At 37.4% G+C, this 12992-nt stretch overlaps 1 protein-coding gene across 1 annotated transcript in view; it reads left to right on the forward strand.

Annotated features, from left to right (window-relative positions):
• The window catches only part of ITGA8 (integrin subunit alpha 8), a 106065-nt gene that overhangs the window by 13245 nt on the left and 79828 nt on the right, over nucleotides 1-12992 (forward strand). Inside the window, exons 4-11 of the mRNA XM_069859562.1 lie at nucleotides 674-797; nucleotides 2227-2288; nucleotides 3131-3176; nucleotides 4168-4293; nucleotides 5408-5452; nucleotides 8555-8598; nucleotides 9548-9604; nucleotides 9794-9846. Coding sequence (XP_069715663.1) covers nucleotides 674-797; nucleotides 2227-2288; nucleotides 3131-3176; nucleotides 4168-4293; nucleotides 5408-5452; nucleotides 8555-8598; nucleotides 9548-9604; nucleotides 9794-9846 — 557 coding nt within the window. The remainder of the gene's footprint in view (nucleotides 1-673; nucleotides 798-2226; nucleotides 2289-3130; nucleotides 3177-4167; nucleotides 4294-5407; nucleotides 5453-8554; nucleotides 8599-9547; nucleotides 9605-9793; nucleotides 9847-12992) is intronic.

Below are 12992 nucleotides of genomic sequence, written 5' to 3' on the forward strand. Positions count from 1 at the left end.
ATATCTTTTGTCCTTACACTGTTATGTTTGTAACATCACTACTGTAACACAGAAAATTAAATATTTGTTCACTAGCCAAAATTTATTTAGCAACAACCTGTTCACTGAGAGACTGTTGAATGTGTTACAGCTGTATCATCTTTCCAAAGATCTGAACCAGGCATTTATAAGAAGGCAGACAATCTGATGATTGTGATAGACAATATGACTCAACACCCTGATGAATCTCCTTCTGCTAAATATGTAGAATCATAGCAATTCTAATGCAACGGCCATTATCTTAAGACAGGAGTAGGCATGTCTTCTGCCACATGTATGTGGTCTGTATTTTAAAATATGGGATCAAGTCCCATGCAGTGAGCAGTAATAGAGTGAACATATTACTTGTGAAGCAGGCGTAGAGGGTGTTTTTAACATATAGTTAAATGGGAGTTTATAGTCACTGACAGGTTTAACCTGCTAAAGGCTATAAGTGAAAGATTAGACTATGCTTTTCAAGTTATAATTATAAGAAGACATAGTCCTGCGTTTTCTTCTATCCATACCTTATGATCATTGCTACATGAGTGATACAAAAACAGAGATAATACTTGTATGCTGTGTACTAAAAACTGCACTTACTATATGCCTGAGTGTGTAAAAGGTACACATCACATCCTTTCTGTTTTGATAGGCTTGTGCTCCCTTATATCATTGGAGAACCCTTAAAGATAGCCCTGAGAAGGACCCCGTTGGCACCTGCTATGTAGCAATTCAGAACTTCAGTGCCTATGCTGAATATTCACCTTGTCGCAACAGTAAGTATTAATAGAAACAAACCTGTGTTGGAGAAATTGATATTGCGCTCAATGTTTTCATGATTTCAGTCTTCACGCGGTCTTGGTTGAATGAAGATTACTACATGACATTATTTCATTGGATGAGGGCTTAAAGAAAAATCAACATTAAATTATATGCCTGCAGTTGGATGCTTTATTGTATAATTGAAAGAAGAGAAATTAAGTAAATTAAGCTTATGCAGTTATAGTGATGAGATATAATTGGTTCAATTTAAATGTTTTTAAAATATAGCAAACAGATCTAGATAAGAACCAGGCAGCATTTTAAACCAATTACTCATGGTCATGCTGAGTATAAGTCTCTCATCACAGGGTCACCATCTGAAGAACAGACCCTGCACAGAAACACACAAGCCTATATCACCATTCATGCCAATATCATCCACAATCTCTCATTTATTAAGGACTTCCAGCATGGAAAAAAGCCAAGCACATTAGCTCTACTTTTCCACACTCTTCCCTGTGCTGTTCTGAGGATGTGGTAGCAATATCTGAGCCCTGCTTCTTAGGAGAATAGGGAAAAATAGTGCATGTATCTTTAGAACCGTGTTCAGTTACTTAGAAGTCAACATGGCACAGAAAGAAGCTGAATCTGTAAGAAATTATGACTGTAGGATCTGCTTCATGTACTTCTGATGTATCACTGCAGGCTTATACCATTTGACGAGGGAGTTCAAGTGGCCATTCCTGCTCTATCCTGTAGACTTCCAGCACTCCAGTGCTCATAGAAAAGCCCTAAAATTCATGTCAACCTACTTTGTACAATTATATGAGGATTTGGATGCTAAAAATAAAAATTGACAGAAGCAGGAATGATGGTTTTGCATATACAAATGTGCATCCAAAATTATATTACACTTCAGTCCTCATTGAGCAAATGTGTATCAATTAAATGGCTGGCCCAAAGGACACGTGCCTCATTCCCTGCCATAGTACAAATCACCAAGATGTTGTTCGAACATTGAACCATGCTGACCCATCCACTATGTCAACATTTTTTTGAGAATGCCTTAAAAAACACTTATTTTTGTGTTTGTGACAGAGAAGACTGTAGTGACCATACTAAGATTTCTTTTTGTTTACTTTTGTATCTCCGGGCAAATTCAAACTAAATCCCTGGGGATTGTTGCAAGGGTCCTTCCTTGGCCATAAAAGGGGAGAAAGTGCCAAGTAATTAGTCCTATTTTTCAAAAACTTCACAAGGGGGCTGCACGTCCAGGGTGCCATAGGAGATCTCGATTCACTCTGCCTCTTCTGAAAAAGAATACACATCTTTTCACATATTTTGGTAGTTTTGCATTTACAGCATTGAAGTTCCTGGGATGTGCAAGCTCTCTTCCACTTGCACCATGAAATCAATTAAGTGGTTCTACCTTTATAATTGCAGGCAATGCAGATCCCGAAGGACAAGGCTTTTGTCAAGCAGGTTTCAGCTTAGATTTTTACAAGGTGAGATTCTACTTCTGAAATACTTTGACCAAATGTAATTCTGATGTATCCCCAGTATTCAAGCACTGTCACAGTGAGTTTATCCCATGCTGTTGCATATGGAAAGTTTCGGGAAATTGTTGCAAGTACATTCTTCCTTTGCAAGCTTCAAACTTTCTGATTCCATTGATAAAAGAAATACCATGATCAGCACTGCAACTCTGATTCTGTTCAGTCTGTCTTAATAGATAATTAGGTTGTGTGTGCTTCTGTCTCTGTGAACCACATTTACAATGTTTTCCAGAGACCTGGCTTTCTAGAAATAATGGGCAGGCACCAGCTGGTTTTTAAAAGTTAAAATAGCCTGTATATGGATGCTTTTGGAGGCAGAGTAGTCATTGAGTAGACCACTCTTTTTTGGAGGTGAAAGTGCTTAAGGGAAATAGCCAGTTGTTCTTCTATGCCAGGTGGGTCCAGAAACAGTTCTGTGGGCCAAGGAATAAAGTTTGCAACTATTGCTATCATCTGTGCTATTATTACAGCTCCACATCTCCACATGATTTTGATCATCATCATTGTTTTCAGTGTTTTGGAGCTACATTATTAGTCACATAATTAACAGCTGAGGAGAAAACACCTCATTGAAAGGCAAAGAAAATTGTGTTTCTCCATAAAGCATTGCTGTTGCTTCATTGAATGTGAAGACTCTTTTTCAGGCTGACTTTGTTTATTCACAAATAATCAGAGCTACTTTCCTTTATCATGATTCTTTTATTCTTTTGATCATTTTGTTTTCTCCCATGAATGTTTAATTTTGTTGTGTTCTTTTGTTGTGTAATTTTATTCAATTCTGCTTTTTGTAGAATGGAGACCTGATAGTAGGAGGGCCTGGTAGTTTTTATTGGCAAGGTATGTTCATCTGGTTGGTTAACTTAATCTAAAAAGCGAAGGAGGAATTATTGTGGAAAATGTTGTTCTAGATTTCCTTTGTTTTTTCAGTTTAAGATAACCAGTCTGTGATCTTATTTTCAACAAATATAAATCAGAAGAACTACTTAACAAGCAACTGAGCATAACTCAGAGAAAATTTAGGATGTAAGTTGTATGGAACTGGAAGGAATAGAAATAAGTATTTTTATGTTGACATGTCAGCATATCTATCAATTAATAAAGTGACTTCTTCCTTAGGAATACTGCTATTTTAAAAATAGCTAATATTTTTACAACAACTGTAATATTTTCAAAGTTTTTGTCACTACTTGTTTCTGGGCTCAACCTTTTATGCTGTCTGCATATATTTTTAGTTCATTTGTGGCATCACTGTAGTTTCCAAGATGCATTTTCTCAAGTAAATCGAACCCAAAGTGGTTTTGGTAAAGGGTTAAAGGGGCATTCTTGCTTTAACCTGTTTTGACAAGTATGATATAGTGGATTTCCACACTCTGCCTACAAACTTGCCCGTGGTTATCCTCACTGATGTGTAGTTTTGCATTGCCGTTAGAGGAGGAAGATCTAGTCCATTATGATGGTAGGAAGTTTATAGCTTTAAATTCTCCACTGAGAAAATGATTCCATTGGTCCACTATATTTATACTGTACTCTTACACTGAAGGTAGCTGAGCCTGAAAATAGTTGCCTTTAGTTTGAATCAGTACCTTGAAATGGGTCTGGAGATATTTTTGTGATGGTTCAATAGAGTCTCAATGCCATGTTGTATTGATTTATGTGTACTCTTGAGACTTTCAGAGGAATAATGGAGAAAGATTGAGAGGAGAAGTCTGCTCTTTGCATCCGTGCTGTATTATCCCTTGCAGCTCTCTTCTGATGTTCTGCTAGCCCTGTTTTGTAGAAACTGGCTCTCCTTTATGTCCCTTTCATTTATGAAGTTGTTTGAATCCAGGTCAGGTTATCACTGCAAGTGTTGCGGATATCATTGCAAATTATTCCTTCAAGGATATTCTAAGGAAATTGGCACGAGAGAAGCAAACAGGAGTGGCACCACCCTCATATGACGACAATTACATGGGTAAGATAAGCTCAGTGTCAGTTAGCAGTATGAGCTAAAGCACAGGGCTTATATAAACATGCAAACAAGATCTAAATTACCAATGTACTGATTGTGAGAGGATTTAAACCTGTTTTACCTTAAGCATAACAGCAGATCAGTAGTTTGCTAGGTACTTCAGTGGGATTATGAACATTCTTAAATTTATGTATAGCAATAGGGTTTGAAGATTGAGTTCTTAAATGGCTTATTAAGGTCCTTATTATTTGTTATTAAATAATTAAGCAGAAATACAAAACTTTCCCATTTATATTTTCTTTCATTCCAAAATGATGGATTGAGTTAAAAGTAATTAAAGACTATCTCAGTTTTTAATAGATAAAAGAAAATTTCTGCAGTGTTTTGTACAGTGGTGCACAAGTACCCAATTTGTTCTTACTGATATTTAACAGATAAGATTAAGGTAAGCAATAACAGAAGTCAGTTTGAAAATATTATATAATAAATAGAAAAAAGACTCCTTATGTACCTTTTATTAGTAATGATCTTGAAGAATCTGCATGATATTCGCATGTCTGCAAGTAAGAAGTTTCAGAAAAGATGCAGTGGAATTTGAAGGCAAAGATGCATCATTTCATCTCTACCTGTAGATTTAAAACTACAGTTCCTGATACAATCCAAAAGTCCTTACTCTGTCAATAGCAATTATCTCACACGTTTACTAAAGGTCCAGGAGGTACTTAACTGCATCTTTGGAAATCTGTCTTCCGTGTAGCACTGAAACAAGACACTCACACACTACAGTACAGTAATGAAGACCTAAGTTGTGTCAATAGCTGTTAGGGCAAATCACCATAGTACTTTATTTTTCATAGAAATTATTAAGTATTAATGATTTAGAAGCTCATTTTTTGAGAAAAGTGATAGATTTATTATACATTCAGACATACAGATAATTCAGTTGTAATAATCTGATAAGCAATTTTCCTTTCTTACTAGACATTTTTGGTATATTAACGCTAGAAAATTTGCATACTTATGATCAGATGAAAAGTCAAATCTGACTGCCTTTACATATTTTTTTTTAAATATATGGTTTATGAAGTGGTTTTGCTTGTAATTTATCTTTAAACAGGATACTCCGTGGCTGCTGGGGAATTTACCGGAGATTCTGAACAAGGTAAGAAGCTATATAGTTGAATGGAAACCATATGGCTGTGCACCTATTAAATTCCTCATTTTGGGTTTCTACACAGGAAAATACATTTTATATATATGAAACACGGGTGAGACTTAAGCTCTCTGTGCCCAATATTCAGAGGAAAATATTTCCTTAGAAGGTATAGCAAAACAGAGCAGAATTTAGGTAACCCAAAAGTCTGAATCTGTTGTGATATCATTCTCGCTCAACTGTTCAGCAGTTAGACCTGTGAAAACATGGTAGGTGGAGCCACCCAGGCTCACTGAAGTTAGCCAGTTTGGTGACCAGTAATAACAAGTGGAGCCAACAGGTCAGTCCTGTACAGTCTTTCAGTCCATACTCAAGTTACTCGCCTGCATAGAGGTTGCTGGCCCTCAGCATCTGGATGGATGGATGCAATGTGGCTTGGGAATCCCTGTGTATGCTGAAAACACACTTTTACTGCCACATAACTTCATGGCCCAGGCTAGGAGATAACATTCAGCTGCTTCTGGGCAAAGATAAGTGTCTACACTGGCATGCTAGCTCTTGTTGGTGAAAGCAGCACTTGGCTTTATAAAAGTTTCCCTACCTATAGTTCGTGTGTCTTAAGGATGGATTGCTACTGCAGTTCATCAGCTGACCCTTTTCATATGTTATATTTTCCAGCATAGGTATAAGGCAGTAAGAACAAGTTCCCTGTGTGCTTGCTCCTACCTTGAGCTTTATATTTAGCAGCAGGAGACAGAAGAATTGAATTCCTTCTAGTAAAACCTGGGCTTAAAGGGAGAGAAAACATTCTACAGGAAGGCAGTGTTCAATTAGTCCCTTGAATTAGGAAAAGCTGAATGCACATGAATATAAATGTCCAAATACAGAATCACATTGGACACTTTGTATAAGTTCTTGGATCAAGTAAGTTTAATACAGAACATACTTAATTTGCATTTAGCCATCAGCTATCATCCTCAAAGAATCAGATATCTCATAGGCTTAGTAGCATTGCTTAAAAACATCAGCACTGAAATCTTCACCTGAAATGTTTCATGATCTGTAAAACACCACCTTCTAGGACTCTACATTCATGCTTTGATAAAGTAGAGCAACATGCACTGAAGAACATGTTTTAACCAGAATTACAGGATAAATATTTTTTTTAAATGTGCATAACTTCATTAGATAACTTTGAATCCAGCTCAAACACCAAGATTCAAGTTGTCCCCTCTGGCAAAAGATGACACAGGATATTTATTAGTTTCACGTGGCCAGAGAAAACTGCTCTGGAAGGTGGCAGCTCCAGAAATATAGTTCTATAATTCCCTAAGGAAAAAGACAGAGCAATCCATCCTGCAGGGGCTAAGCTTAGCAGCGACAGTTTCTGTGACACCACTGAGGCTTTAACTAAATATTAAAAATGCTTAAATCTCACATAACTGACGTGCTGAAGCCATAGCACAAAGTGCTGTGTCAGGAGAACTGGAAACAAGCTGAGAGTATCTGATTTTTCAGTTGTGAAATAAGTTCTGCGATTGTGTTAGGAACTGAACACTACTTTTCCTGGGCCTCTGGAAGCTGAATACAATATAGATGAAAAGCTCCTGTCACAGCTGTCTTTTTGGTAGAGTAGGTTAAAAATAATCAGAATTTTGTCCATGATTTAGCCATTTTCAGTGTTATGAAATTGTACAAAATTTTGAAACATATAGTTAGCTAAAAATAACTGTGATCCCTGGTCTCATACCTTAAAAATGCTATAATGTGAGAAAAAGATATGTCCCTGGGAACAGAAGGCTGCGGCCACCATTTTTTTTTTTTTTTTTTTTAATCCATATACACATTATTTTTACTCAGGATGGTTCTTGAATCAGTAAGTCATGTGAATGACTGGCACAAAGAATTCTGTTGCTGGCTGTCCTGGGGATTGTCCTGTACCCTGTTCAGTCCTTCATTACTGCTTCTGTCTCCCCTTGACCAAAAACATTCAACCACAGAGAGGGACAGAGGAATGCTAGGTCAGTAGAAGCAGGTGTCAGAGGTGCTCTGGTATCTGAAGTTCTTGCTGCTGTTTTCTGATGTGGATATCCTATATGAGGGAAGGTATAGACAGAAAGACTGCAGGATGTGATGTTGCTTTTTTCTTCTTTTTTTCTTCTTTTTCTCCTTTTTTTTTCCCACTAGTTGTTTAAGATTTCATCATTGAGCAGAATTGCATCCTATAAGGCCGCTAGGTCCAGTGTTTCAAAGAAACATAATATCATAGAATCATAGAATAGTTTGGATTGGAAAGGACCTTAAAGGTCATCTAATTCTAACCCCTCTATGATGGGCAGGAACACCTTTCACTAGATCAGGCTGCCCAAGGCCAATCCAACCTGGCCCTGAACACCTCCAGGGATGGAGCAGCCACAGCTTCCCTGGGCAACCTGTGCCACTGCCTCATCACCCTCATGGTGAAGAAATTCCTCCTTATGTCTAGTCTAAATCTGCCCCTCTCCAGTTTATAGCCGTTGCCCCTAGTCCTATCGCTACAAGCCTTTGTAAACAGTCCCTCCCCTGGGACTTCTTCATGTTCTTGTGCTATGGGTTCCCCCAGTGCCACTCACAAAAATTTCCTTGTAGTGCTTTTAGATTGCCTGTGCAGAACTTGTTGAAACTTTCATGGCATCAAGCCAAACAACAGATGGGGCAAACTGTGTAGACAGAAAGAAAAGGGGTGTTTGTAAAGACAGTTGTGTTTATCTTCTGCACTCTAGTGCGTAATGCATGATTAATTCTGGTTCCACGGCTGTCAGGTAACAATTTAATTGTACTAAGAGCTTTATTTTACTGTGCTATGCTAAGCAATGCTAGGAAGAAAGAGATCTCCAGATCAGTATATTCAATTGTTAAGATGTAGTATCTCATGCATGCAGATGCACTGAACAAATGTTAAAATCTCATTAATTAATGTCTTGAAGTCATTTACAGGTGTTTCTGATACAGATAACAAACCAAAATCCTACAGGTTGTATGTCAGGGAAGAATTCAAGTTACATGGGATTCATGATGCATGCACCACTCAGATAGCATAACCTGTTCACTGTTGATCATTTATCTTTTCAGAGTTGGTTGCTGGAGTCCCAAGGGGAGCACAGAACTTTGGCTATGTATGTACTGGGCCCACATTTTGTCCTTTCTATAATGAGAATGCGCTTAGACCATTTGGAAGATTAGAGTTTACCTTATATTTTCTGTCTCTTTGATCCTGAACTTTGTAATCAGAGAAAGTTCTAACTTTCTTTCACCATTAAGGCTTACCTGAAGGGTTTAAAATGCCTTACTGGTTTGGACTTTGAATATTAAGCACTTAGTCCTTTCTGAAGGTTGCTTTCAATAGCCAGTTACAAGTATGCATTGAATATGATTAATATCCTTATACCTGCTGAGTGTTATCAGACCTAAGCTTAGACACAGATTAGCATATTTCATGTGCAATGCTGTGTCCACAGCGGAGAGAAGTCCAAGTGTTTATTTTCAATGGTCTAAGTGTATACACAGACTATCAGATGCAAAGAGTCATGACATGCAGTTAGAGGAGAAGAGAGAAAACAATACATGTGTGTGGATACATCTTTTCCCTCTTAGGAAAAAAAAAGTTTTAGACTAATCTGATTGGGAAACAGAGATCCCAGCCACAGATTGTTCTCTAGTTCTGTGGACCCAGAATGCCTTGTGTCTCTGGAACTTATTCACAACATTTTTCAGAGGAAAGTTGTATGTGTGCATGTATACACATATATTTGTATGTATTGCTTTATGTTTTAAATTCATGTTTTGATGAGTACTAATGCTATCACTGATTAGCTGACAGTCTGTGATTTACTGCTCTTCACATTGTCCAATAAGGAAGGAAAATAGTCCTTTCCCCATTTTATTCATGGAGGACCTGAGACTCATAAAATCTCAGTGATTTGTTCAAGATCATACAAAAAGAAAGAATTGTTTTCTTCCTAAGCTACTTGGACCATCCTTCAATGTCTCAAATTGTTTTGCAGTGATGTTACACTGTAGCATCTCCATGTGTGTTTGAAACTTTCTGTATTTCTGTATTGCCAGGTCTCAATTATTAATTCCTCAGACTTGACCTTTATCCAGAACTTCACTGGTGAACAGGTAATGTCAAGCAATTATATGATGAAGTATGATATCTCTAGAGGATATAGTTTCATTAACATAGTTTTGAGAATATATAAAATATTTTTTAGAATTAATAACTGTAGAAACAAGGAGTGTTATCAGTAAAAACTTTTTAAAAAAATAGAAATCTGATATGAAAGTCTATCTGTTGTTTTTTATTTCCAGATGGCGTCTTACTTTGGGTACACTGTTGCAGTATCTGATGTTAACAATGATGGGTAGGTTACCAAATATATTCAGCTCCACTGAACGTTCATAGAAGTGATGCCTGATATTTATTAATAAGCACAGGTTTTCATGTGCTTCATATCTCAAAATGCTTCTCTTGTCTTCTCTGTTTTTCTAATTTTAGTTGTTCACGTAGGCTTATCTGTGTACAGACAGAACGGCATAATTATTTGTAGGCTTAGGCTGAGTGAGTTTATTTTCCTGAATATTTATTCCAAGCAGTGTGGCAGAGCAGGAATGTCCAAAGTCTTAGGAAAGAGATCAAGGGAGAAGAACAGTGAATAAACAGTGCTAGCTACTTCTAGGAGGAGATGGGTGAAAGTTAGAAGTTCTTTTTCTCATTCTCAAAAGCAGGTAAGTTTTCCCACATGAGGATCATCTACAGCATTACTTCTTTATTTTAAAAGCTTTCCAATACAATTAGCTCCTCATTCCAGTACCTGCTGGTTGGCCATCCATTTTCATCATCCAGAAGACCAGAAAGTATCCATGGCCCATAGCTGTTACAATAGGCATTGTGCTTGTCTGAGGGAGAATGCTGCACAGCTCCCAGGGTTGTGCCTAAGACACTCCAGGATTTCAGGTCCCGTTAAACAAAAAGCTTGCTAACTTTGAAATCATATAAAGTCTGATTAAATGTGTTAGATCAAGACTTTGGTGAGTGAATATCGATAGTAGCTTTCTAGCAAGGAGATGAAGAACCTTTGAGCTCAGATGTCTTCACAAAGGTGAGCCAGGATTGTGTTTAGAGCTGTGGCATACTCTTGCCTACTATGAAATGTCTCAGGTGTGTCTATTTCATGTTATTTTCTTGTGATTATTTCTTATTAGGTGCTTAAACATAGTGTATTGAATCATTTCACTGGGCTAAATTATTGCATCCCCTTGATGAGTAATGACCTCTTAAAGAATGAGGGATAAAATAAAAGAGAAAAATAAAAAGGTAATAAAATGTTACTGCAGTTGCAAAACAAAACAAAAAGAAGTTTCAACAGTTCCTCCAGTGGCTTCATAGTACTCAAATTTCTCCAAGTTTCTGAGGTCAAATTTTGTCATAGTACCAGAGCTTTTAAAAACTATTTTTATGGTATACAGAATCAGGATTACTTTAATCTTACAATAACGGATTACTAATGTGCAACAGTGAAGAAACGTTGATCTAAATTACAAGAGACACTCATAGACTTCAGGGAACTTGCTATTTAACTTCTCACTGAACCAAACTATTTCCTGTGCAGGTTATATCCTGTGAACCATAGGGCTACTTGGCAGGTCTCGTATTTTCTGTGTACCTCTAAGACCACAGTTTATGTCAATAATATAATCAAGCTGCTGTTGAGGCTTGTGTGGTCTCCCAGCCTATATCTTAAAAGAAATCTAATGACTCTCTTGGAGATCCAAACATCCCACAGAAAACAAAACACAAAAAGCCCTGCTTGATAAACATGTCTGATTAGATATGTAGTCTGTCTTCGCTGTTTTGCACATATTGTCAATAGAAGGGAGAGTAAAACAGAAAAAAAAAGCATAAGGGAAATGACCACTTCAAATTCACTTGGGGTTTTTGTACAGCTAAGGAGAAAGGAGGTAGTCATCACCTTATCAGTACAAGAAATTTAAGTTATATGCTGAAAAGGTTAAGAGAAATCATGCTCTGCTGTAGTAAGACTGAAGATGTGGCTCAAAGATTAGGCTTATCCTAGCAAAAAAGCTCTGTGGAACTTATATTCCAGCAGTTTTGCAGATATACCAGTGACTCCTGCAGTTTTATCTGCACCACATCAGGATCATAGGCAGAACAGAGAAATGGAGGATATTGTTTGAACTACCATTTAGTTACCCTCTGCTAGTAATGATAAATTTACAAAGAAACTTAACAAATTAAGCTGTGCCGTCGATTTACAGATCACATTCCTAGGAAAGAGGAAAAAAAGATAATGTTTTCCATTTAGACTGAAATAGTCCAATTAAAATAGTGGAATAAACTGTTTACTGGTCTTTTATTTGGCCTATATCAAAGCTTCCCATAGTTATACTTTGACCTCTTGACATTTCCCATACTCCTGCTTTTTATTACTCAACAGGATACAAAGAAACTTCATACAGTCTCAGCAGGTGGGCAGCTTGTGCTTCATAAAAAAAGATTTTTTTTTATCAAAAGGGAAGCAATACTAGCTGGTTACCTTTTTGTGCTGGAACAAAAATAAATATACATTTTATGTTAGCACCAACATCTTAGTGCGGTAAATCGAATGAACCAGTTCAAAAATACCACTGCATGCTGAACTGCAGTTTATGGTTTAATATTGCTGTCCAGGGCTTTTGCTTTTGCTTTGCTCTTATGGCCTTTTAAAAGGGATCACATCAGCCTGAACTTGGCTTAGAACTCTAATTTTGTGAATATAAATTCCTACAATTTAAAAGCCAATTGAAATATCCTCCCTCACAAAAAAAACCAAAACCAAAAAACCCTTAATAATTCTAATCACGTAGGTGCTTATAAACCCCAAAATAACTCCCTGCTTGATGTCTAAATACTTAAACTGTAGGAGCTGGAAGGTAAGGGTGACTATAAAGCATGGTAAGCAGCAATTGCTTGCTGATTACCCACTTGGAGAGAAACCAGGAGTAAGTAAGAGACAATCAGAGAAACCAGTGTAGCTGAAGAATGCTTCCTCTCTGGCTGTAATACACTGCTGTGGCAATACAAAAGGAAAAAAAATGCCTCCAAGCCCTAGAATTGCCTGAGGGATAATTCCTTCCTGTATAGGACTTGATGAAGCAGTTTGCCTTGACCTACAGAGCCCCCACTGACAGAGAAATGGAAGAAACAAGAGGGTGAGGAAGGGAAGGCTTTAGTGTGTGGGGGACATACCAAGATCTGGAGGGAGGGCAAACTAAATACTAGCAGGTGTTCCAGATAGCTCTGCTGCCTGTAACCAGTTTAAAGACAGTTCAATGTAGTGTAGATGACTGCCTTCCTCCCACTTTTCCCTCAGCACGTCAAAAGATGAACCATCTTAGCTACTGGGTTCTGGTCCCTTGCTTCCTGAAGTATTCCTGCATTTTGTAAAATCATTGTAATTTATTTTAACAAAGTAGAAATTTTCCTAGAAAAATAACCCAGCTTTGTGCA

Source organism: Phaenicophaeus curvirostris, chromosome 6 (assembly GCF_032191515.1).
Source record: "Phaenicophaeus curvirostris isolate KB17595 chromosome 6, BPBGC_Pcur_1.0, whole genome shotgun sequence".
Classification (NCBI taxonomy): Eukaryota; Metazoa; Chordata; class Aves; order Cuculiformes; family Cuculidae; genus Phaenicophaeus; species Phaenicophaeus curvirostris.